Below are 26,942 nucleotides of genomic sequence, written 5' to 3' on the forward strand. Positions count from 1 at the left end.
CGGGCGCCTGCGGGTGGTCAGCAGCTCCTGCTAGCTGAGCACCCCAGGCTGGGGTGGTGCAGGATTTTTATAGACAGGTACAAACAAGTTTTGGATGGGGCGGAGCTGATTGGCTGACAATTTGAACATTTGAAAAAGGCATACTTGGTGTTTGCGGATTGGCTTTGGAGGACCCGCGCGCGAAGAAAAAGGCGGGAAGGGGGAGTGAGGAGGGGGAGTTGGACCTTATTACTCAGCAGAGAAGCATCCTGCCTACGTGACTATGCGGCCCCCTGCCTCCTGCCTATGCCTCGGCTATTAGCAGAAGGTATCTTGTTCAAACAGGAGGCCAGTGTCACACCCTAAAAGCCAAGCGGTTACAGAAAGGCAAAAGAGCAGTTAATTAGTTAACAACTGGGGGAAGGGTCTTTCAGTACAACCATGTGGGGACATGGGGATATGAGAAGAGGAATTAGAAGAAACCAACTCTCTCGACACCTTGATCTCTGACTTCCAGCCTCCAGAACTGTGAGGAAATAAATCTGTTGTTCAAGCTACCCAGTCTGTGGTACTGTATCATCATCATACTAATACACTGGACTCTTACAGAAAAAGTTTCAGACCCTCATTGTAGGCACCTCAATGTAGTTCCATTGTAGTGGAATGAAATAAAGACTAGAGACAGACCCACATATACATGGTAGGCAAAATAACGGCTCCTGAAAGAGGTCCACATCCTAATCCTAGAATCTCTGAGTATATTACATGGCAAAGGAGAATGAAGCATGCCAATCCAGTATTATCCAAATATCGCCCATGTAATCCACACATGCTTTAAAAGTGGAAGAGGGAGATCAAGGAGGCCAGAGAGAGGTGGACAGTACTCAACTCTGTAGCTGGTTTTGGATGCAGAGGAAATGGACCGTGATCCAAGAAATGCATGTGGCCTCTAAAATCTGGAAAAGGCAAGGGAAAGAATCCTTTCCCAAGAGCCGCCAGGAATGAAGGATCCCTGCCAACACTTTTGAATTAGCCCAGTAAGACTTGTGTGGAACTTTTGGCCTACAGAACAGTAAGATACATTTGTATCGTTTTAAGCCACCAAGTTTGTGGTAGCCTGTTACAGAAGCATAGAAAATTAATAGCATATGAGTAACTAGTATATGATTGAAATTATTTTAACCAGTCAGTAGTGGGCAAAAGATGCCAACTCTCCATTTCAGTGTAAAACTTTTAGACTCTTCCTTTCCACATTTAGTATTTAGGATTTATTTCACTTTATGAAGTCCTTGATAGAGCAGTAAAAGTATTAAATCAACCCAAGTACTTATCTTTTTAATATCTGTGCAACAGATACTCTGCTCCATACTGAAGTTCCATAGTTATCTCCAGAAAAAGCACTTGTGTGGTTGTTTGATTTGGGGGCTTCACCTGGCTAAAAAGGGACTGAAGACAAGGCACTCATCAATGTGGCAGACATGGTCTCAAAAATTGAGTGAGCTTGTCACTTCAAGGGAAACAAATGACCGTATTTATTTATTGGCAACCTAAAATTCAAGTTTTCTATGTGTGGAGCTTAAGGCAGGGCTTGAAATCAGGACCTTGAGATGAAAACCTGAATTGAGATCAAAAGCCCATTGGCCTGGGGCGCCTGGGTGGCTCAGTGGGTTGGGCCGCTGCCTTCGGCTCAGGTCATGATCTCAGGGTCCTGGGATCGAGTCCCTCATCGGGCTCTCTGCTCGGCAGGGAGCCTGCTTCCTCCTCTCTCTCTCTCTGCCTGCCTCTCTGCCTACTTGTGATCTCTGTCAAATAAATAAATAAAATCTAAAAAAAAAAAAAAAAAAGCCCATTGGACTGCCGCCCAGGTGCCTGCCAAAAACAGCATTTTCACATTAAGAGTACAATTTTGGGAAACTTGTGTCTGCCACTGATTCTCACAGTTTTCCAATACTTAAGATCGATGACAATATTAAATAGGATTTTTCATATTGTAAAGCGAAATGTGTCATTTGGAATATCTGCGTAAGTCAGTGAACTGATATTTATACACGACTAATTCATGATAGAGAAGTATGATAATAAAACTCTCTGAAGTGCAAGACAAACAGTTTTTAAAAATTTCTTTTCAGTGTAACAGTATTCATTGTTTTTGCACCACACCCAGTGCTCCATGCAATCCCTGCCCTCTCTAATACCAACCACTTGGTTCCCCCAACCTCCCACCCCCTGCCCCTTCAGAGCCCTCAGATTGTTTTTCAGAGTCCATAGTCTCTCATGGTTCACCTCCCGTTCCAATTTCCCCCAACTCCCTTCTCCTCGTCATCTCCCCATGTCCTCTGTGTTACTCCTTATGCTCCACACATAAGTGAAACCATATGATAATTGACTCTCTGCTTGATTTATTTCACTCAGCAGAATCTCTTCCAGTCCCATCCATGTTGCTGCAAAAGTTGGGTATTCGTCCTTTCTGATGGAGGCATAATACTCCATAGTGTATATGGACCACATCTTCCTTATCCATTCGTCCGTTGAAGGGCATCTTGGTTCTTTCCACAGTTTGGCGACGGTGGCTATTGCTGCTATAAACATTGGGGTACAGATCGCCCTTCTTGTCACTGCACCTGTATCCAGACAAACAGATTTTAATGTAACAGAGTGGAAGTTCACCTATCTGGTTTCAGACTGTACACTGCAACTAAAGTATCCCTTGCTTATTTGTTATGAGAGACAGGCAGAGAGGGGGGGAGCAGGCTCCCTTCCAAGCAGAGAGTTCGATGCAGGGCTCGATCCCAGGACCTTGAGATCATGACCTGAGCCGAAGGCAGAGGCTTTAACCCACTGAGCCACCCAGGCGCCCCTATTTATTTATTTTTTTAAGCTAATATTCATTAAAGTTTCATTTATGTTAACATGTCATTATGAATTTCTGAGTTTTTATCGTGTAAATGTGGACATTGCCCATTTCGGGAAAGTGGAGAATGAAAAACATTTAAAAAATTTTTTTAATCTTTTTATTAACATAAAATGTATTATTAGCCCCAGGGGTACGGGTCTGTAAATCGCCGGGTGTACACCTTTCACAGCACTCACCCTAGCACATACCTCCCCCAGCGTCCATACCTAGAACACTTGCACCTCCGTTGATACCACTCCCGCCTTTGCGCTAATGCTGCCCACGACTGCAGTTCTCGGCCGCATTGAGAGACCCCCCACCGGCGTCCACCGCCCGGACACCGACAACCCCAGCTTCTCTCCGCAGCCTTCCAGGCGCTGGCGGCCCTCCTAGGGCGCCCGACCCACCCCGTGGCAATGGGAGCTCCCTCAAGGACTTCTGGGAGTTGTAGTTCTCCGCCTTGCGGTCGCACCGACGCGTTTCCGGCGCGTCCCTAACGGCCGCCATGGGCTGGGCCCGGCCCGGAGAGCCCTGTTTCGTGGTGTGTGTCGGTTTCCCGTCGCGGTGACCCGAGCGGAAGGTGGCTGACCACGTCTGCCTCGACAGCCGTGGCCGAAGCACCCGCGGCCGGCGCCGCCCACTCGGAAGGGAGGCCAGAGCCGATGGCACTGCAGATCCGAGAGGTAGCGGCGGCCGGTCCCCGAGTGCCCCGGCCGGCGGCTGAGGGGTTAGTGGAGCCCGCCGCGCCCGGTCGCTTCAGCTTCAGGGCGGCCGGACGGTAGCAGCTCCTCTGACCGCGGGTCCCCCTGCGCAGACGTGGAACAGTTTCCTGGCCCGACTGCGCAGGTGCTGGGAAGGGGGCGGTGTGGGAGACGGGGGCCCGGGCCGCGAGCGGGACGGCGTCTCCGCGGGGCTCCCTCGGTGGGGGCGGGAGGCTGTCCCCGGCGTGGGGGCGGCGCGGCGCGGACACAGCCTACTTCACGTTTCTTGCCCCTCGGCAGCCCCAGGGTCCTGCCGCCACCCGCGGGACGCGTAGACCCGGCCGTGGGGATGGCCACCAGGGTCCGGACAGCGGCCGTCTGGGTGAGTAGCGCTTCTTCTCTCCGTTCTGAAAAGCTCTCCCCGAGCCCCACGGCGGACACGTTCCGTTTTCCGCGCGGCGGGAGTTTCTCGTGCGACCCCGCTGCCCCCGCCGCCTCAGGACACTCCCGTAGAGCGTGTCAGACAGCCCGGAGGGGTTCTTGTCATCAGACGTTTAACTCCAACGTTCCGTCTCTCTCCTGCCAACTCTGTACGCTGAACTTTTGAGTTCAACCAGGAGTTGAACCGTCTCTTTCTAAGCGCTTCGGACCTCATTTGGGAAATTAGGGCCTCGTGTATCCCCTTATTCAACAGTGTTCAGTGTCTTGTGCTTGCAGGGTCCTGGGGCAGGTGCGCAGAGCGCAAAGATCAGTTGTTCCTGCCCTTGTTTTGTGAGAGCGGAGGTCTGGTGGGGCCGGTGGACATGGAAACCCATAGGGACAATGACGGTAGGTACCCAGAACAGGCTGCCGAAGTACCTGGGGACGCACAGCACAGGGTCCGTTTGGGAGATGAGCCTCCAAGAAAGGCTTGGGTGAGGAATAAGACACTCTTAACTGAGGTTTGGAAGGTGAGTGTGAATGAGGGACTGAAGGTCAGCCTGGGAAAAGGAAGCAACGTGTAAATCTGAGAGGCTTGAAGTGCCCTCGTCTGTTGGTGAACTTCGATCATTTTAGGGTTGCTGGAATGTGGAGTTTGAAGGTGTGTAGGTGACGGTGGAGTGTGTGTTGAGAAAGGAGGCCAGAGCCACAGGCTGACCACATCATAGCAGGGTTTGAGGATTATCTTAAGAACTTGGGTTTTAGGGGCGCCTGGGTGGCTCAGTGGGTTAAGCCACTGCCTTCCGCTCAGGTCATGATCTCAGGGTCCTGGGATTGAGTCCTGCATCAGGCTGTCTGCTCAGCAGGGAGCCTGCTTCCCTCTCTCTCTCTCTGCCTGCCTCTCTGTCTACTGTGACCTCTCTCTGTCAAATAAATAAATAAAATCTTTAAAAAAAATAAAGAAATCAAATCTTTTAAAAAAAACCTTGAATTTTATTCTCTAGGGAAGAGAGATTTATTGAAGTGATTTCCCGAAGGACTTCTGGTTGGAATCGTCTGAAATAGGCAAGAGAAGACAAGGGTTTAAATAAAATAGTAGTTTTGAGAAAAGAGAGACGGTAAAGAGGCAGAAGCAAGTCGCCGACATGAAAGGTACAGCATAGGGAATGTTCGCGGTGGTATTGTAGTAATGTTGTAAGGTGGCAGATGGTAGCTGGGCTTATGGTGAGCATGGCATAAAAGACCCCTGTGTTGTACTCCTGAAATTAATGGAACATTGGGTATCAACTATACCTTAATAAGATAAGTGAATAAGGTAGTCAAATATATAGAAAACATTAATTTAAAAAAGGGTGAGGGGCAGAAACAACTGGATTTGGTAACTAGTTGGGTGCTGGTTGTGAGGGAGATGGAAGAGCGGGTTTGACTGTTGGAATTCTGTGGTAGCGTTCCCGGAGTCAGAGAGGTCTATCAAGAGTTATTTTTGGTGGGGGGAGGTGGGTGGAGATTTCTGCTCTAGATGGACTGGACCCAGTACTTGTTGGTGGGCAGAAGAGCATGTGTCTGAAGAGCGAGATCTGGACAGGCCGCACTGATCAGGTGTGGCCAGGTTAGCTCAAGGAGAGTGTGTAGAATGGGAAGAGGCCCGGGGATGGTTCTCAGAGAGCCGGCAAGGGAAGGCCACGGAAGAGGGGCTGCGTACTGAGAGCCCGGCAGAGATGAGAGTAGAGAAGAGACTTGTGTTCCAGAGTTTAGGAAAAGGAAGCCTCAGAACCATTTGCCATGCGAGATGTCCCGCAGAGGTCATAGAAGTTGAAATTGGATTTAGTGATGACAGTGGTGGTGGGTGTTACTGAATCGTTTCCAGAACCGAGTGTGGGTGTGTGGGTGTTCGGGAGGGAAAGGAGACGAGGAGCGGAGCCATGGCAGCAGCTGCAGAGATGGGAGGAGGCGGGAGGACCGCAGTGGGCTGTTGCAGTGGGAAGCGTTTGAGGAGATCCAGTGAGGTACCCGGGTACAAAATCAGTCTAGAAATCAGTAGGTTTCCTACTTACAAAGGGTTAATCTGTGTAGGAAGTTCCAGGAAAGAAATTATCCTATTTACTTTTGCTTTTTGTATCTTTTTTCGGTCTTTGTATTTTGGATGTTCCTTTTTAAACAGCGTAAGTTTGTTTTTCATCAGTCATTCCTTTTATTTTAAACGATGCACTTTGTTTATGATTGATGCAATTACCGATATGTCTGGGTTTAAGTCTGCCATCTCGCTGTGTGCTTTCCATCTGCTGTACTTGATCTGGGGTTTTGTGTTTGTTTTTTCTTCTCCTCTCTTGCCTTTGTGTTTTTTCTCTCACAGAGGTTTGGCCATTATATACATTGTTTATTGCTTTAACATTTTTGTTTAACTTAATGGGTGCTTTCTGGATAATTTCCTATAATTTGTTAATTACTTATTTCTGACATGCTATTAAAAATATTTTGGTTAAAAGTTTTTTCCATTTATTTATTTATTTATTTAAAGATTTATTTGTTAGCGAGAGAGTGAGTGCATCCACAAGGCGAGGGAGGGACAGAGGGAGAGAGGGAGAGACGCTCCAGCAGACTGCCCGCTGAGCGAGGAGCCCTGCGCACAGCTTCCATCTCAGGACCCTGAGATCATGACCTGAGCAGAAATCAAGGGACGCTTAACCGACTGAGCCAGCTAGGCACCCCATCCATTTCTATTAATTCTTTTTCTTTTTCAAATATGCTTGCTATGTCATTTGTCTAATTCTTGGCCAAATGATAAAGTTTGCCTTCATCTTGAATATAATAAGGTGCATGCTTTATGATCAGTGGCCATGGAGCGCATTCATTGGCTGTTGTCTTTGAGGGATTCTCTCTGTCGTGTATTGACTTTCATTAGTTTATGTCCTCTTGTTTTTTCAAAGTTTATTATCTTGGTGCTGGTCACTTTACTTGGAAATTCTCAAATGGGGCACCTGGGTGGCTCAGTTAAGCGACTGACTCTGGATTTTGGGTCAGGCCATGATGTCAGGGTCTTGAGATTGAGCCCCACGTGGGACTCTGCGCCGGGCAGAGTCTGGGGTCTGGATTCTGCTTGAGATTCTCTCTCTCCCTCTGCCCCTTGTCTGCTCACACATGGACACGCTCTTGAAAAGTAAAAAAAGTAAAAAAAAGAAGAAACAAGGTTGTTTTTTTTTTTTAAAGATTTTATTTATTTATTTGACAGACAGAGATCACAAGCAGACAGAGAGGCAGGCAGAGAGAGGGAGAGGAGGAAGCAGGCTCCCTGCAGAGCAGAGAGCCCGATGCGGGACTCGATCCCAGGATCCTGAGATCATGACCTGAGCCGAAGGCAGCGGCTTAACCCACTGAGCCACCCAGGCGCCCAGAAACAAGTTTTTTGAAGGAAAAAGTTAAGGTCTAGAGCGAAGGTATTTTACTCTAGATGTGCATATAGTTTTGCTTTTTTCCCATCCACTTTTGAGTACGGCTGAGGACAGGTGTATTCCCATTATAGGGGTTGTATGTGAGCCCCCGCTGCAGGATGGCCAGAGGCTGGCTTATACGTGAACCCGTGTCGGGATGGCAGGGTGCATGCTCAGCTCCTCCCCATCAAGCGCCAGGGGCCACCAGGGAGCTGGTGCCTTAGTTACCTCTGCTGGCGATAGCAGTAAGTTTTTTGTTGGATTTTTTCTTTTTGTAACTTGAGTATGATTAAGAAATCCTAAATCTTGTGGTGTCCGTTCGTTTCAGCCATTTGCAGCCCTTATTCTTCCAGAGGCTTCTGGTGTCCCAGCTGTGGCCCGAGGAGCCTCTTCTCATGGTCCTGAGCTCTTCTGAAGTGACCTGTCAGTCTTAGCTGGCTTCCTGGCTTCCCGGCTTTTGGGCCAAACAAGATATTCTAGGTTCATCTGAGTATTTCCTGTCCCAAATCTGGAATCAGCTTTTCCTCCTGGGAATGTGATCCCTTTTAGTAGGTTAACATGCTCAAAGACCACAGTGAAGACCAGAATGTCGCTTCTAGGCGGTTTCACCAGGAAGACCTAGGAATCTTTGAAAGGAAAAAAAGTATGGCTCATACTGGTATTTCCAATTCAAATTACAAGTTTTCACTGTTCTAAAATTACTTTTTTTTGGTGGAAGTAACCCATTGTTCACTGAAAGATGAATGGATAAACAAAATGTGTGTGTCCCTATGTGTGCTGATATGGACGTGCATGACATACGATTCAGCCTTAAAAAGAAATTCTGCTATGTGCCGCAGCATGGATGGACCTTGAGGACATTATCTTTAGTGTAGTGAGCTAGTGACAAAAGGACAGATACTCTACTCACATGAGGTTTTCAGTGTTGTCAGATTCATAGAAAGTAGAGTGATGTTGTCCGAGATGGGGTGGGGGCAGGGCACAATGAGGGTTTATTGCCTGGAGGATGCGGTTTTATACATGAGAAGGCCTCTGGAGGTAGGAGGTGGTTATGATGCTGTAACACTGTGAATGTATTTAATTCCACTGAGCTGGAAATGCTTAAGATAAGTTTTATGTATATTTTACCAAAATTAAAAATTTTTCAAAAAGATGAACTTTGACTCTTACCTCACACAGTACAAAAAAATGAACTCAGAATGGAACATAGACTTAAAATTTAAGAGCTAAAGCTGTAACACTTCTGGAAGAAAACATACAGGAAAATATTTGTGACTTTGGGTTAGGCCAGAGTTCTTAGATATACCTCCAATGCCATCAGTCTCCAAAAAAGAGAGAGAGAAAGCTCATATGGAGATTCTGCTTTTGAAGCTGTGAATTGGACTATTATATCAAAATAAAAACTTTTGTGCTTCAAAGTCATTTCATTCAGAAAATGAAAAGGCAGTTCACAGACTCGGAGATAATATTTGCAAATCGTCTATCTAGTACAGGACTGGATTCACAATATATAAAGAACACTTACAACTCAAATAAAAATGGCCAAAGGATCAGAAAAGACACTTCACCAAAGATCTGTATATGGCAAGTAAGACATGAAAAGATGCTTACCATCCGCAGTTATCAGGGAAATTCAGACTTCATCACAGCGAGGTGCCATCTGTGCCCACTGGGATGGCTTTAAGCTGAAAGGCCAACAGCGAAAGTAGAGAACTTGGGGTCTTTATAGACTTGGTGGGAATATAAAGTGGTTGAGTCACTTTGAAAAGATTCAGGCAATTTCTTTTTTTTTTTTTTTAAGATTTTATTTATTTGAGAGAGAGAGAGAGAGATCACAAGTAGGCAGAGAGGCAGGCAGAGAGAGAGGGGGGAGGAAGCAGGCTCCCTGCAGAGCAGAGAGCCCGATGCAGGGCTCGATCCCAGAATCCTGGGATCATGACCCGAGCCGAAGGCAGAGGCCTTAACCCACTGAGCCACCCAGACGCCCCTGATTCTGGCAATTTCTTGAAAACGTGATCCACAAATCTGTCATACGGTGCAGCCATTTGACCTCTAGGAATTTCTCCAAGATAAAGGAAGAGACGCCAACGTGACGACTTGTGGGTGAAGGTACATAGCAGGGTTATTCTTAGTAGCTCAGAACTGTCAGTGTTGAGTCACTGGAGAATGCATAGCCAAATGGGCTACTGTAGGCAGGAAAGGGGACACTGTGGGTCCGTGTTATGACGAGAATAACCCTCAAAAGGCATTCTACTGAGTGAAACAAGCCAGACATAGTGCAGGGTATGGCCCCATTTATGGGATCCGCCAGGAGAGGCAGTTCCTTAGACACAGAAGCAGGGCGAGAGCTGCGTGGGAGCTGCAGACGGCTTCAGAGGAGCATGTAGAGTATCCAGGGTGGCGGCGGTGCCAGCCTGGACAGAGAGGGTTCCCGCAAGGTCTTCAATTTAATAAAAGTCACTGAAGTTGCATACTCTCTATAAAAGTTTCATTGCAGCATAATTTATGTACTGGAAAATTCACTCTTAAAATTTACAACTTGGTCACCTTTAGTATTTAGAGTTGTACACATGTCACCACTGTCTAATTCTAAACATTACCGTTGCTCCAATAAGAAACTGTCCCCATCTGCAGTCCCTGCCTCTTCCCTCTTTCCCCTTTTCCTTGGCAACCATTAATCTACTTCGTGTTTTTCTGAATTTACCAATTTCGTAGAGTTACACTGTATGTGGCCTTTTCTGTCTGGCCTCTTTGGGCATGATGTTTTCAAGGGTTGCTTTGCGTTGGTTTCCACCTGCCAGGCGTGATGCTAGCGAGTAGGTTGGCCTGCGTCCCTCCCCTGGGCCCATGTGAGCGTCCAGACATTTCCGACTGGAGGCAGAATTGCGGCTGGACTGGTGTTTGAGGTTCGTCCTATGATGATCAAGATGCGCTTCGTCAGCACCGCCAGGGAATGTCGGAAAAACAAGGTTTATAAGTCCTGGAGGTTCGTAAGCCCTGGAGGGCACGTGGTATGCCAGACAGCGAGGTTGTGGGGCGGGGAAGGGTGTACTCAGGGCTGGGCTTGTGCCTTTATTGGGGTTGAGGGTGGGGTGCCTTGTGTTTTGCAGGTTCACTTTTTATTGGTGAATTTAAAATATAAGGGTGGGAATTAGGGCACAGAAAGGGAAAACCAGGGTCCCTCAGTTGAGCAGTTATCTAGGTCACCCAGCGCTTTCCAAAAGGGGGATGTCATTGGGAGGGGCGGCCCTGTTCTTTGCCTTTTGGTGTGGCCGGCGATGTGTTGGTCCAAGATGAGTGTCTTCAGACTGGGTGGCTTGACAATGAAAAGCTTGCCTCAGACACTTAAATTACAGTCAAAAAAAGCTAATTGCTGGCGCTTCCTCTCCAAGGGTTCATCAGTGTGGTACCGTTCATCAGCACTTAATTCCTCGGTATGGCTCAGTGGCCTCTGCTGGCCAGGCCACATCTCATGTATCCGATCATCCACTGAAGGACATCTGGGTGGTTTCCAATACTGAGCTGCTGCTACAAACATCGGTGTACAAGTGTATTCTTACTGTTGCATCTTTTTTGTCATGTGCTAGGTATCTTGTTTTTATTTTATGAAGTGACCGTTTTAATTCCAGTGTGGTTACCGTGCAGAGTCGTGTTGGTTTCGGGAGAGCCGGGTGCTGATGCAGCCAGCGCTGCCACACATCACCGCGCGCTCCTCGAGGAGGTGTGTGCCTGGTCCCCTGACCTGGTTCACCACCCCCTCTGCTGACCCTGTGCTCTCTGTAGCTAAGACACTCACTCTTTCTTGGTTTGTCTCTCTTTTCTTAACTTTTGTTTCGTTTCTTAAATTCCACATATGACAGAGATCATACGGTGTTTGTCTTTCTCTGCCTTATTTCACTTAGCATCATCCTCTCCAGCTCCGTCTGTCTCATTGCACAGGGCACGAACTCATTCGTTTTTCTTTTTTTTTTTTTTTTAAGATTTTACTTGTTTATCTGACAGACAGAGATCACAAGTAGGCAGAGAGGCAGGCAGAGAGAGGGGGAGGGAAGCAGGCTTCCCGCTGAGCAGAGAGCCCGATGTGGGGCTCCATCCCAGGACCCTGAGATCATGCATGACCCGAGCTGAAGGCAGAGGCTTAGCCCACTGAGCCACCCAGGTGCCTGATTTCATTCTTTTTGATGGCTGATTAATATTCCCCTGTGCGTGCGTGTGTGTGTGTGTGTACACCGTATCTTTATCCATTCATTGGTTGATGGCCACGTGGGCTGTTTCCATACTTTGACTGTTACAGACACTGCTGCTGTCAATTCGGGGTGCATGTATCCTTTCAACTTCGCGTTTTTGTCTTCTTTGGGTAGATACCTAGTAGCGTAATTACCGCCCGCATCCTTGCCGACACCTGTTACTTCTTGTGTTGATTTTAGCCATTCGGACAGGTGTGAGGTGATCTCTCATAGTGGTTTTGACTTTAATTTCCCTACTGACAAGTGCTGTTGAACACATTTTCCTGTCTCTGTTGGCCATCCACATGTCTTCTTTGGAAAAATGTCTGTTCATGTCTTCTGCCCATTTTTAAATTGGATTATTTGTTTTTGGGTGTTGAGTTATATCAGTTCCTTATATGTTTGGGTACTAACCCTTTACTGGATATGTCATTTGCAAATATCTTGTCCCATTCCGCAGGTTGTCTTTTATTTTATGACTGTTTCCTTCACTGTGCAGAAGCTTTTTCTTCTGATGTCCCAGCAGTATGTTTTTGCTTTTTGTTTTTCTTCCTTCGATAGACATATTAGAAAAATGTTGCTCTGGCTGATGTTAGAGAAATTACTGCCTGTGTTCTCTTCTAGGATTTTTGAGGTTTCAGGTGCACATTTAGGTCGTTCATCCATTTTGCGTTTATTTTTGTGTGTGGCGTAAGAAAGTGGTTCAGTTTCCTTCTTCTGCATGTTGCTCTCCAGTCTTCCCAATACCATTTATCAACGAGTTTCTTTTTCTATTGCATATTCTTTTTTTAAAAGATTTTATTTATTTATTTGACAGACAGAGATACGAGTAGGCAGAGAGGCAGGCAGAGAGAGAGAGAGAGGAAGGGAAGCAGGTTTGAAAAACGGGCTGAGCAGAGAGCCCGAAGCGGGGCTCGATCCCAGGACGCTGGGATCATGACCTGAGCCAAACGCAGAGACTTTAACCCACTGAGCCCCCCAGGCGCCCCTCCGTTGCATATTCCTGCCTCTTTTACCAGAGATTAATTGACCATGTAGTCTTGGGTTTGTTTTTGGCTTACAGTCCTTTTCTGTTGATCTGTTCTGTTTTGGGGCCAGTACTACACCATTTGGATTACTGCAGTTTGTAGTAGAACGTGAGTCTGGAATTGTGATACTTCCAGCTTGGTTTTTCTTTTTCAAGACTGGTCGGCTGTTTGGAGCCTTTTGTGGTTCCATACAAATTGTAGGGTTATTTGTTCTCGGTCTGGGAGAAATGCTGTTGGAATGCGTTGATCGGGATTGCTTTAAATCTGTAGATCACTTCGGGTCATGTGGCCATTTTAGTGGCATCTGTTCTTTCAGTCCGTGGGCGTGGAGCACTTTTTCATTTGTGTCGTCTTCAGTTTCTGTTATCAGTGTTTTATAGTTTACAGAGTACAAGTCTTTCTCCTCCTTTTTAAAGTTTATTCCCAGGTGTTTTATTCTTTTTGGTACAATTGTAAATAGATTGTTTTTCTAATTTCTCTTTCTGCTGCTTTACTATTAGTGTGTAGAAATGCAGTGGATTTCTCTCTGAATTCATTTATCAGCTCCAGTGGTGTTTGGTGTGGTCTTTAGGATTTCTCTACATGGTATTAATGTTGTCTGCAGATAGTGAAAGCTTTACTTTTTCCTTACCAGTCTGGAAGCCTCTTACTCCATTTTCTTGCCTGATTGCCGTGGTGGAACTGAGTGCTGTGATGAATACAAGTAGTGAAGGTGGACGTCCTTGTCGTGGGCCCGGTATTAGGAGGAGAACTTGCTCTCACTTTTGAGTGTGACGTTAGCTGTGGGTTTTCAGATACGGCTTTCTTATGTTCACGGTATGCTCCCTCTAAATCTGCTTGTGATTTTTTTTTAATCGTGAATGTCTGTTGTACTCTGTGAAATGCTTTTTCTGCATCTGTGGAAATGATCATATGGTTTTTATGCTTTCTGTTGTTGGTGCGATCTTTCATGTTGATTGATGATTGATTTGTGAATATCGAACCACCCTTGCAACCCAGGAATAAATCCCACTTGATCGAAGTGAATGATGTTTTTAGAGTTATTGTTGGATTTGGTTTGCTGATATTTTGTTGAGGATTTTTGCATCTGTATTCATCAGAGATACTGGCCTGTAGTTCCTGTTTTTTTTTTTTTTTTAAGATTTTATTTATTTATTTGAGAGAGAGAGAGTGCACAAGCAGGCAGAGTGAAAGAGTGAGAAGCAGGCTTTCCTCTGAGCAGGGAGCTTGACGTGGGGCTCGATCCCAGGACTCTGGGATTATGACCTGAGCCAAAGACAGATACTTAACAGACGGAGCCACCCAGGTGCCCCAAGTTTCCTGTTATTTTGTAGTGTCTTTATTTGGTTTTGGGATCAGGGTAATGCAGCCTCATAGAATGGATTGGGAAGTTTTCGGTCTTCTCTTGTTTGGAAACTTCGAGAAGAACAGATACTAACTCTCCTTCACATGTTTGGTAGAACTTAACCCGTGAGGCCGCCCGTGAGGGGACTTCTGTGCGTTGGGAGGTTTTTGCTTACTGATTCAGCGTCATCGCCGGGAATCGGTCTGTTCAAATTCTCTGTGTCTTCCTGATTCAGTTTGGGAGGTTGTATGTCTCTAGGGTTTTATACATTTCTTCCGGATTGTCCAGTTTGTTGGCATAATGTTCATATTCATGTATTCATAGTATTCTCTTACGAGTCTTTGTATTTCTGTAGTATTACTTATTATTTCTCCTTTCTTTTCTAATTTTATTTGAGGCCTCTCTCTGTCTCTCTCTCTGTCTTTCTGTCTCGTCGCTCTTGGTGAGTCTAGTGAAAAGGTCATCAATTTGGGACGCCTGGGTGGCGCAGTTGGTTGGACGACTGCCTCTGGCTCAGGGCGTGATCCTGGAGTCCCGGGATTGAGTCCCACATCAGGCTCCCAGCTCCATGGGGAGTCTGCTTCGCTCTCTGACCTTCTCCTTGCTCATTCTCTCTCTCACTGTCTCTCTCTCTCAAATAAATAAAATAAAATCTTTAAAAAAAAAAAAAAAAGAAAAGAAAAGGTCATCAATTTGGTTGATCTTTTCAAAGAACTAGCTTCTTGTCTAACTGGTCTGTTCCATTGTTTGCTTTAGTTTCTCTTACATTTATTTCAGCTCTGATCTTTATTATTTCCTTCCTTCTCCTGGTTTTGGGTTTTGTTTGTTCTTTTTCTGGTTCCTTTAGGTGTATGGTTGGTAGGTTGAGATTTTTCTTGTTGCTTGAGGTGGGCCTGTATTGCTATGAACGTTCCTCTTAAAACATTCCAGACATTTGGGACTACCGTGTTTTCATTTTCCTTTTTACTACATGTGTTTTCTTGATTTTCTCTTTGATTTCCTGGATGACATATTCATTGTTTGGTAATATGTTACTTAACATACACATAGATATATGTTTACATATATCTATAAATTTGTATATATATATCTATGTATTTGTGTTTTTTCCAAATTTTTTTCTTGGTTGATTCTTAGTTTCATAACATTGTGGTCAGAAAAGATGGTTGGAATGACTTCAGTCTTTTTGAGTATATTGAGATTTGTTTTATGGCTTAATGTGTGATCTGCTCGGGAAACTGTTCCATGTGTATGTGAAAAGAGTGTGTATCTGCTGTTTATGATGGGATGTGATGAATGTATCTGTTAAATCCAGATATCTTCATTCTTAATAATGGTAATAGAACTGTCATATCCTACAATGTCCATAGAATGGTTTCAAAATTTTTATTTATTTATTTATTTATTTTTAAAGATTTTATTTATTTATTTGACAGAGAGAAATCACAAGTAGACGGAGAGGCAGGCAGAGAGAGAGAGGGAAGCAGGCTCCCTGCTGAGCAGAGAGCCCGATGCGGGACTCGATCCCAGGACCCTGAGATCATGACCTGAGCCGAAGGCAGCGGCTTAGCCCACTGAGCCACCCAGGCGCCCCTATTTTATTTTTTTTTAAAGATTTTATTTATTTATTTGACAGAGCGAGATCACAAGTAGGCAGAGAGAGAGAGGAGGAAGCAGAGAGCCAAGCAGAGAGCCCGATGCGGGACTTGATCCCAGGACCCTGAGATCATGACCTGAGCCGAAGGCAGAGGCTCAACCCACTGAGCCACCCAGGCGCCCCATAGAATGGTTTTAAAATTATAATTTGTTTTTACTAACAAGGATGCTGAATGAAGTTCAGTTTGTCTTGGTAGCTCATTTTATCTAAAGATCAGTTAGAAAAATTATCCTTTTGTAGTTTTGTTTTCAGTTTGATAAATATATATTTGTTGACACTTACGTGCAGCTTTAAGGATTGCCCTCCCTCTTTTTGATTATGTAAGATATTTATACGTGATTCAAAAGTGGAAACTGACTTGCTTTTATCCCTCCTGCCCCGTTCCGTCCCTCCTGCAGAAGTCACCATTTTTACTGTTCCATACTTCATCTTCTCAGTGATTCTTTTGCAGACAGAAACAAACTCATACTTCAGTGCTACGCCTTATCAGGAAGCCCTTTATTTGGCCTCTAGCCTCTGCTTCCTTCAGCATGCCTTGTCTTCTAATGCATTTCTTTCACATTCACGTATTTTGTGGTTAATTTCTGGAGTAAGATCTCAGTGCTTCCCTCTTACTGTCTGGTAGCCTTTCTCCCTCTCTGTCATTTCCCTCCAGTTATTGGGACCTCTCCTCTTTTCTTCCCTACTTCCCTCTCCTCTCTTCTCCCCTCCTTCCCCCTTTGCTCCCTTCCTCTCCCCTCCCCTCCCTTCCTGTCCCCTCTTCTGTCTCTGTCTCTCTGTCATTCCTCTCACTACCGAAATCTTCTGTGTTGAGCAATTTGGGCATGATTTTTAGCACTTTTCCCTCAGAGTGAAGATTTTTGTGTCTGGAAGGACTGTTTGCCAGTCATTTTTCAAAGTCCCATGTGCTTAGGTGGCTGTAGTGCATCAGGTCACTTAGTGACTTTGGGGTTGTCTTCCGATTGGGGGCACACATTATTGGTGACTTTGGGGATCTACAGTGTGTGGCCCATCAGAATCTTCCCTCATCGTTCACTCTTCTCTCCTGGGATCTGTCCTGTGCTCTGAGGTCACCTCTGCCTATATCCTGATGTTTGTGAGGAGACGTTGTCACCTAGACTGTGTTGGTTTGGTGTGGACGTCTGTGGGCTTTTTCCTGTACCACTGTGATTGGGCTCGTCTGCATTCATTGGGAATTTTCAGAAGAATAAAAAACTCCGCTGCTACCTCATGCCATCCTGTGCCGGTGTTCTCACTGCAGCAAACAGTAAGATTCCATGCAAGAGAGGAAGTGACTTGTTGATGGGCATTTAAATAACGAGGGAAGAGACTCTAACGCAATGTAGCTCATTGGAAATCTGTGGCTTGCATACACCCGGCCTAAATGCCCTGGTCGTGCTCTATTTGAGTGACCGCCTGTGGTTGTTCAACTCCTAGGGTGGCTGGTGCAGCTTCGGGGCTCCTGGGCGCCTGTGCACAGAAGCGGGGCGGGGGCTGTCGTCACTGCACTGGGGTCGCCCCACAGTGACGCTGAGCACAGCGGGCAGAACATCCAGCCCGGCCTCCTGCGAGTGTGTTCTCTGGCACAGGAGACTGAGGTTGGGGCCTAGGGGAGTTCTGGTCGTTAACGTGAGTTTGCTCTTGTGCCCGCAGGTCCCACCTCTGCAGGAACAAGAGAGTTCATGCCTCAGAGCCGGAGAGCTGCAAGGTCAGGAAGCCGTCCTGGGTCAAGGGACCCCTGACCACCGGCCTCTCCCTGGAGGACCCTGGCAAAGACACAAGAATCACAGGACAGAGCAGGTTCTAGAGTGGCTGTTTATTTCTCAGGAGCAGCCAAAACCCACCCAGTCTCAGGTGAGTTGTTTGCTTGTTTATTCCTGCTTTTCTTTAGTTCTCTCTCTCTCTCTTTTTTTTCTTTCTTCTTCTTTTTTTTTTTTGGTTGGGGAGGGATGGCGTTCCTTACGTCAGAGGACTAAGTTAATCGCTTTTTAGTTCAAAGTCTCTTTATCATCACGGTCTGTGTAAGGTCTCTATCTGTCTTTATTTACATATTTTCTGATTTCCTGTAGTCTATTTCAACCCCCCCCATTACTTTGTTTTCCATGGATTTCTTTTGTTTGTATGTGTTCACAAAATATGTACTGTTATTGCTATATATGCATTTTTAGTTTATGTTAATGGTGTGACACCTGTATCTTTTTTTTTTATTTTAAGATTTTATTTATTTATTTGTCAGAGAGAGAGAAAGAGAACACAAGCAGGGGTAGCGGCAGAGGGAGAAGCAGGCTCCCTGGCTCTGTCCCAGGACCTGGGATCATGAGCTGAGCCAAAGGCAAACACTTAACCTGCTGAGCCACCCGGGTGTGGCAGGTTTGTCTTGGTTTACTGTTTCTGTTCCTCAGTAAACACTTTGTTTCATTAAATACCCGTCCTCTTCTATTTACAACTCATGCTAGGAGAGCAGTGTTTGCGCATTCCCTTTGCTTTAAGTTCTTGGCCAACAATTTCTATTGTTAGTCTTTTGCATTTGAGCCATTGTTGTGGTGGTTTGGTGGTGGTGTCTCTTTATGGGTTTAATTTGCATTTCCTGCTAGCTAAAGAGAATGAATACCTTTTGTCATGTTTATTTGACATCTAGTTGCCTTTGGTTTTTCTGTCTTTTTCTTACTGGTTTACATGGATTTTTTGTGTTCTGGAAGCTTGTTAGAAATGTAGAATATCAGAGCGCCTGGGTGGCTCAGTCAGTAAGCGGCTGGGTATGGCTCAGGTCATGATCCCAGAGTCCTGGGATCCAGCCCCCCATCGGGCTCCCTGCTCCTCGGGAAGCCTGCTTCTCCCTCTCCCAGTTCCCCTGCTTGTGTTCCCTCTCGCTGTGTCTCTGTCTGTCAAATAAATAAATAAAATCTTTTAAAAAAAAAAAGAAAGAAATGCAGAATACCATGTCCCACCTCAATCCTCAATCCTGTGAAATGACTTTTCATTTTCACAGGATTCAGTGATTCATGCACATGAAAGTTCAAAACTTTCTTGATACCAAATCCATTTTCAAATTTTACTCAGGGTGCTTCTTTTACCTCTAATACTGTGTTACAAAAATCTTCAAACAGAGGGCAAGGTTGAAAGGATGTCGGTGGACCTCTGTGTACCCGTCCCCCAGAATCTGCCATTGATATTTTCCTGTACTTGCGCTGTCACAGTATCTGCCTTTGTCTCTGTCTCTCTTTGCATCCTTTAAGCCATCTTATTTTTGGTGCATTTCTTTTTTTTTTTTTTTTTTTTTTTTCCAATTTATTTATTTTCAGAAAAACAGTATTCATTATTTTTTTCACCACACCCAGTGCTCCATGCAAGCTGTGCCCTCTATAATACCCACCACCTGGTACCCCAACCTCCCACCCCCCCCACCACTTCAAACCCCTCAGATTGTTTTTCAGAGTCCATAGTCTCTCATGGTTCATCTCCTCTTCCAATTTACCCCAAAGCACATACCCTCCCCAATGTCCATAACCCTACCCCCCTTCTCCCAACCCCCCTCCCCCCAGCAACCCACAGTTTGTTTCGTGAGATTAAGAGTCACTTATGGTTTGTCTCCCTCCCTATCCCATCTTGTTTCATGGATTCTTCTCCTACCCACTTAAGCCCCCATGTTGCATCACCACTCCCTCATATTAGGGAGATCATATGATAGTTGTCTTTCTCCGCTTGACTTATTTCGCTAAGCATGATACGCTCTAGTTCCATCCATGTTGTCGCAAATGGCAAGATTTCGTTTCTTTTGATGGCTGCATAGTATTCCATTGTGTATATATACCACATCTTCTTGATCCATTCATCTGTTGATGGACATCTAGGTTCTTTCCATAGTTTGGCTATTGTGGACATTGCTGCTATAAACATTCGGGTGCACGTGCCCCTTTGGATCACTACGTTTGTATCTTTAGGGTAAATTCCCAGTAGTGCAATTGCTGGGTCATAGGGCAGTTCTATTTTCAACATTTTGAGGAACCTCCATGCTGTTTTCCAGAGGGGTTGCACCAGCTTGCATTCCCACCAACAGTGTAGGAGGGTTCCCCTTTCTCCGCATCCTCGCCAGCATCTGTCATTTCCTGACTTGTTGATTTTAGCCATTCTGACTGGTGTGAGGTGATATCTCATTGTGGTTTTGATTTGTATTTCCCTGATGCCGAGTGATATGGAGCACTTTTTCATGTGTCTGTTGGCCATCTGGATGTCTTCTTTGCAGAAATGTCTGTTCATGTCCTCTGCCCATTTCTTGATTGGATTATTTGTTCTTTGTGTGTTGAGTTTGTTAAGTTCTTTATAGATTTTGGACACTAGTCCTTTATCTGATATGTCATTTGCAAATATCTTCTCCCATTCTGTCAGTTGTCTTTTGGTTTTGTTCACTGTTTCCTTTGCTGTGCAAAAGCTTTTGATTTTGATGAAATCCCAAAAGTTCATTTTTGCCCTTGCTTCCCTTGCCTTTGGCGATGTTCCTAGGAAGATGTTGCTGCGGCTGAGGTCGAAGAGGTTGCTGCCTGTGTTCTCCTCAAGGATTTTGATGGATTCCTTTCTCACATTGAGGTCCTTAATCCATTTTGAATCTATTTTTGTGTGTGGTGTAAGGAAATGGTCCAATTTCATTTTTCTGCACGTGGCTGTCCAATTTTCCCAACACCATTTATTGAAGAGGCTGTCTTTTTTCCATTGGACATTCTTTCCTGCTTTGTCGAAGATTAGTTGACCATAGAGTTGAGGGTCTATTTCTGGGCTCTCTATTCTGTTCCATTGGTCTATGTGTCTGTTTTTGTGCCAGTACCATGCTGTCTTGATGATGACAGCTTTGTAATAAAGCTTGAAGTCTGGAATTGTGATGCCACCAACTTTGGCTTTCTTTTTCAATATCCCTTTGGCTATTCGAGGTCTTTTCTGGTTCCATATAAATTTTAAAATTATTTGTTCCATTTCTTTGAAAAAGATGGATGGTACTTTGATAGGAATTGCATTAAATGTGTAGATTGCTTTAGGTAGCATAGACATTTTCACAATATTTATTCTTCCAATCCAGGAGCATGGAACATTTTTCCATTTCTTTGTGTCTTCCTCAATTTCTTTCATGAGTACTTTATAGTTTTCTGAGTATAGATTCTTAGCCTCTTTGGTTAGGTTTATTCCTAGGTATCTTATGGTTTGGGGTGCAATTGTAAATGGGATTGACTCCTTAATTTCTCTTTCTTCTGTCTTGTTGTTGGTGTAGAGAAATGCAACTGATTTCTGTGCATTGATCTTATATCCTGACACTTTACTGAATTCCTGTATAAGTTCTAGCAGTTTTGGAGTGGAGTCTTTTGGGTTTTCCACATAGAGTATCATATCATCTGCGAAGAGTGATAATTTGACTTCTTCTTTGCCGATTTGGATGCCTTTAATTTCCTTTTGTTGTCTGATTGCTGAGGCTAGGACTTCTAGTACTATGTTGAATAGCAGTGGTGATAATGGACATCCCTGCCGTGTTCCTGACCTTAGTGGAAAAGCTTTCAGTTTTTCTCCATTGAGAATGATATTTGCAGTTGGTTTTTCATAGATGGCTTTGATGATATTGAGGTATGTGCCCTCTATCCCTACACTTTGAAGGGTTTTGATCAGGAAGGGATGCTGTACTTTGTCAAATGCTTTTTCTGCATCTATTGAGAGTATCATATGGTTCTTGTTCTTTCTTTTATTGATGTGTTGTATCACATTGACTGATTTGCGGATGTTGAACCAACCTTGCAGCCCTGGGATAAATCCCACTTGGTCGTGGTGAATAATCCTTTTAATGTACTGTTGAATCCTATTGGCTAGTACTTTGGTGAGAATTTTTGCATCTGTGTTCATCAAGGATATTGGTCTATAGCTCTCTTTTTTGATGGGATCCTTGTTTGGTTTTGGGATCAAGGTGATGCTGGCCTCATAAAATGAGTTTGGGAGTTTTCCTTCCATTTCTATTTTTTGGAACAGTTTCAGGAGAATAGGAATTAGTTCTTCTTTAAATGTTTGGTAGAATTCCCCTGGGAAGCCATCTGGCCCTGGGCTTTTGTTTGTTTGGAGATTTTTAATGACTGTTTCAATCTCCTTACTGGTTATGGGTCTGTTCAGGCTTTCTATTTCTTCCTGGTTCAATTTTGGTAGTTTATATGTTTCTAGGAATGCATCCATTTCTTCCAGATTGCCAAATTTGTTGGCGTAGAGTTGCTCATAGTATGTTCTTATAATAGTTTGTATTTCTTTGGTGTTAGTTGTGATCTCTCCTCTTTCATTCATGATTTTATTTATTTGGGTCCTTTCTCTTTTCTTTTTGATAAGTCTGGCCAAGGGTTTATCAATTTTATTAATTCTTTCAAAGAACCAGCTCCTAGTTTGGTTGATTTGTTCTATTGTTTTTTTGGTTTCTATTTCATTGATTTCTGCTCTGATCTTTATGATTTCTCTTCTCCGGCTGGGCTTAGGGTTTCTTTCTTGTTCTTTCTCCAGCTCCTTTAGGTGTAGGGTTAGGTTGTGTACCTGAGACCTTTCTTGTTTCTTGAGAAAGGCTTGTACCGCTATATATTTTCCCCTCAGGACTGCCTTTGTTGTGTCCCACAGATTTTGAACCGTTGTATTTTCATTATCATTTGTTTCCATGATTTTTTTCAATTCTTCTTTAATTTCCCGGTTGACCCATTCATTCTTTAGAAGGATGCTGTTTAGTCTCCATGTATTTGTGTTCTTTCCAGACTTCCTCTTGTGGTTGAGTTCTAGCTTCAGAGCATTGTGGTCTGAAAATATGCAGGGAATGATCCCAATCTTTTGATACTGGTTGAGTCCTGATTTAGGACCGAGGATGTGATCTATTCTGGAGAATGTTCCATGTGCACTAGAGAAGAATGTGTATTCTGTTGCTTTGGGATGAAATGTTCTGAATATATCTGTGATGTCCATCTCATCCAGTGTATCATTTAATGCCTTTATTTCCCTGTTGATCTTTTGCTTGGATGATCTGTCCATTTCAGTGAGGGGAGTGTTAAAGTCCCCTACTATTATTGTATTATTGTTGATGTGTTTCTTTGATTTTGTTATTAATTGGTTTATATAGTTGGCTGCTCCCACATTGGGGGCATAGATATTTAAAATTGTTAGATCTTCTTGTTGGACAGACCCTTTGAGTATGATATAGTGTCCTTCCTCATCTCTTATTATAGTCTTTGGCTTAAAATCTAAGTGATCTGATATAAGGATTGCCACTCCTGCTTTTTTCTGATGTCCATTAGCATGGTAAATTCTTTTCCACCCCCTCACTTTAAGTCTGGAGGTGTCTTCGGGTTTAAAATGGGTTTCTTGGAGGCAACATATAGATGGGTTTTGTTTTTTTATCCATTCTGATACCCTGTGTCTTTTGATTGGGGCATTTAGCCCATTAACATTCAGGGTAACTATTGAGAGATATGATTTTAGTGCCATTGTATTGCCTGTAAGGTGACTGTTACTGTATATTGTCTCTGTTCCTTTCTGATCTACCACTTGTAGGCTCTCTCTTTGCTTAGAGGACCCCTTTCAGTATTTCCTGTAGAGCTGGTTTGGTGTTTGCAAATTCTTTCAGTTTTTGTTTGTCCTGGAAGCTTTTAATCTCTCCTTCTATTTTCAATGATAGCCTAGCTGGATATAGTATTCTTGGCTGCATGTTTTTCTCGTTTAGTGCTCTGAAAATGTCATGCCAGCTCTTTCTGGCCTGCCAGGTCTCTGTGGATAAGTCAGCTGCCAATCTAATACTTTTACCATTGTATGTTACAGACTTCTTTTCCCGGGCTGCTTTCAGGATTTTCTCTTTGTCACTAAGGCTTGTAAATTTTACTATTAGGTGACGGGGTGTGGGCCTATTCTTATTGATTTTGAGGGGCGTTCTCTGAACCTCCTGAATTTTGATGCTCGTTCCCTTTGCCATATTGGGGAAATTCTCCCCAATAATTCTCTCCAGTATACCTTCTGCCCCCCTCTCTCTTTCTTCTTCTTCTGGAATCCCAATTATTCTAATGTTGTTTCGTCTTATGGTGTCACTTATCTCTCGAATTCTCTCCTCATGGTCCAGTAGCTGTTTGTCCCTCTTTTGCTCAGCTTCTTTATTCTCTGTCATTTGGTCTTCTATATCGCTAATTCTTTCTTCTGCCTCATTTATCCTAGCAGTGAGAGCCTCCATTTTTGATTGAACTTCATTAATAGCTTTTTTGATTTCAACTTGGTTGGATTTTAGTTCTTTTATTTCTCCAGAAAGGGCTTTTATATCTCTGGAGAGGGTTTCTCTAATATCTTCCATGCCTTTTTCAAGCCCGGCTATAACCTTGAGAACTGTCATTTTGAACTCTAGATCTGACATATTACCAATGTCTGTATTGATTAGGTCCCTAGCCTTTGGTACTGCCTCTTGTTCTTTTTTTTGTTGTGAATTTTTCCGCCTTGTCATTTTGTCCAGCTAAGAGTATATGAAGGAGCAAGTAAAATACTAAAAGGGTGGCAACAATCCCAGGAAAATATGCTTTAACCAAATCAGAAGAGATCCCAAATCGTGAGGGGGGATTTCTCCTCCCTCACGATTGGGTGAGGGATCTCCTCTGATTGGGATCTCCTTTGACTGGGATCTCCCAATCTCTTCTGATTGGGATCTCTTCTGATTTGGGGATAAAAAGAGGTTCAAAAAGAAAGAAAGAAAGAAAGAAAATAAAAAAAGAATTAAAAAAAAGAGATTGAATTAAAAATTCAATCAAGAATTTAAAAAAGAATTAAGAAAAAAAAAGTTTGAAGAGATTAGGATCTCTTCTGATTTGGGGATAAAAAGAGGTTCAAAAAGAAAGAAAGAAAAAAAAGAAAAAAAAAGAATTAAAAAAAAAGAAAATGAATGAAGAAAAGTATAAAAAAGAAAAAAATATATATATATTAGATAATCTAGTTAAAAAACGTCAAAAAAGAAAAGGGTAAAAGTTATAAAAGTTTTTAGCAGAAGAAGTGAAAAAAAAAAAAGAAAAAGAAAAAAATTAACTGCAAGACTAAAAAATCACACACAGAAAGCCATGAGTTCTGTGGTTTGTTTTCTCCTCCTCTGGAATTCTGCTGCTCTCTCCTTGGTATTGAAACTGCACTCCTTGGTAGGTGAACTTGGTCTTGCCTGGATTTCTTGTTGATCTTCTGGGGGAGGGGCCTGGTGTAGTGATTCTCAAGTGTCTTTGCCCCAGGCGGAATTACACCGCCCTTACCAGGGGCCAGGCTGAGTGATCTGCTCGGCTTTGCTTTCAGGAGCTTTTGTTCCCTGAGCGCTTTCCGTAGAGTTCCGGAGGACGGGAACACAAATGGCGGCCTCCTGGTCTCCGGCCCGGAGGAGCCGAGAGCCCAGGGCCCCGCTCCCCTGTGCGCCCTCAGCGAACAGCTCCTAGTAACTCGCGTCTGCCTAACCTCCCGCCGCGCTCCGAGCTCACCGAGCCTGCGGCCGGTTCAAGGCAACTCCGAGCTGCGAGCTTACTGTCGGCTCTGTCTCTGCAGCCGGCTTTCCCGTTCCAATATCCGCAAGCTCTGCGACACTCAGACACCCCCGATCCTTCTGTGACCCCACGGGACCTGAGGTCACGCCGACCCCGTGTGGGCTTCGCCCCGGTTTAGCCTCCGGAGCGATGTCCCTCAGCGGAGCAGACTTTTAAAAGTCCTGATTTTGTGCTCCGCTGCTCCGCCGCTTGCCGGGAGCCGGCCCCTCCCCCCGGGGTCTCTCTTCCCGTCGCTTTGGATTCACTTCTCCGCCAGTCCTACCTTTCAGAAAGTGGTTGTTTTTCTGTTTCTAGAATTGCTGTTCTTCTTCTCTTCGATCTGTCGATGGATTTGCAGGTGTTTGCAATCTTTAGATAAGCTATCTAGCTGATCTCCTGCTAGCTGAGGTAGTCTCAGCCTGCTACTTCTCCGCCATCTTGACTCCTCCCCCTGGTGTTCAGACTCCTTTTGGTGCATTTCTTAATATATTTCAGATATCATCATGCTTCATCCAAATATTTCAGTATGAATAGCATTAACTCTTCAATATTCTTTTGTTTTGCTTCCCTTTTCATTCTGTTAGTGCTCTTTTGATGAACAGATATTTCTCATTTTAACCTATTCTGATTTATACATTTTTTTATTGCTTGTGCTTTTTGTGTCCAGTTTAAGTGCTTTTTTCTTATCTGAAGCTCAGGAGGATGTTTTTCTTTGTTATTATTTTACCTTTCACATTGAGATTTTTAATATATCTAGAATGAATTTTTATGTTGGTGTGGGTAGAAGTCAAGATGTATTTTTTTCACAGAGCTGTCCACCTGTCCTGATTCCAGTGGAGCGATTGGTTTCTGCGTCTGTCCCGGCAGTGCCGGCTTTGTCACATGTCAGGCGTCCATGCGTGTGGTGTGCTTTCCTAACTCTTCCGTTCCGTTGGTGTCACGGGCATGCTGTGAGGCGCATGAGCTGCGTCTGGTGTCTTCAGTTACAAAACAAGGTTAACAAAACCGTGAAGCAAATGCCATTTCACTTATTGTGGCTTCGGACACATCACACAGAGCAAAGCTTTGTACAAAGTCCCACAACAAACAAGAGGTAGCAAGGGGTAAGAGCTGAACAAACCAAATGCGAAGTCTGTCCACAAGTGTCCATGAGTTGGGCTGAGGACACGGTCCTGTCTGGTCGCTCTTGCCACGTGCCTCTGACTGTTCAAGCTGTGGGGAGGCTCTTCCGCTCAGAGGTCGGTTGGGCAGAGCCTGCGGCGGCAGTTACCTTTCTGATACCTTTGGACATGAACGAGTCAGCATCTGAGGAGTCTTGACGGTGTGTGGCAAAATCTTCCCTTGTCAAAGCAGTTTAATCAGGGGCACCCGGGTGGCTCAGCAGGTTAAGTGACTCAGGTTTGGCTCAGGTCACAGTCTCAGGGTGGTGGGATTGAGCCCTGCGTCAGGCTCCATACTCAGCTCGGAAGCTACTTAAGATTCTCTCTCCCTCCCGCGCCCCTCCCTCTGCTCTGTGCTCTCTCTTGCTCTCGAATATGTATTATGAATCGTTAAGGGAGTTTAATCAGTCTTAGACCTCTGCAGGCCTCTTCTTGTTCTGGTTTTTGGTTCTGGACGCTGGTTTCCGTGATAACTGGTCTTCCCGGCAGTGCCCTTGGCTGCTTGTGTTGCCATTGGACACGAGCCACCCCACCGTGCTCTCCGCACTTGGTCTGCTTTTCTGGCCTTGTGCTGGCCTCAC

General features: G+C 44.6%; 1 protein-coding gene across 4 annotated transcripts in view; it reads left to right on the forward strand.

Annotated features, from left to right (window-relative positions):
- Positions 1-3,387: 3,387 nt before the first annotated feature.
- Positions 3,388-26,942, forward strand: part of ZNF268 (zinc finger protein 268) — a 45,080-nt gene continuing 21,525 nt past the window's right edge. The window contains exons 1-4 of one of the 4 annotated variants that reach the window (XM_044243617.1): positions 3,388-3,555; positions 3,874-3,955; positions 4,291-4,401; positions 17,331-17,531. In XM_044243617.1, coding sequence (XP_044099552.1) covers positions 3,923-3,955; positions 4,291-4,401; positions 17,331-17,531 — 345 coding nt within the window. In that variant the 5' untranslated portion in view covers positions 3,388-3,555; positions 3,874-3,922. Of the gene's footprint in view, positions 3,719-3,873; positions 3,956-4,290; positions 4,402-16,438; positions 16,945-17,330; positions 17,532-26,942 lie in introns of those variants that run through there. The other 3 variants (XM_044243618.1, XM_044243619.1, XM_044243616.1) reach the window with 3 other exon arrangements.

The sequence above is a fragment of the Neovison vison genome, chromosome 3, assembly GCF_020171115.1.
Source record: "Neovison vison isolate M4711 chromosome 3, ASM_NN_V1, whole genome shotgun sequence".
Taxonomy (NCBI): domain Eukaryota; kingdom Metazoa; phylum Chordata; class Mammalia; order Carnivora; family Mustelidae; genus Neogale; species Neogale vison.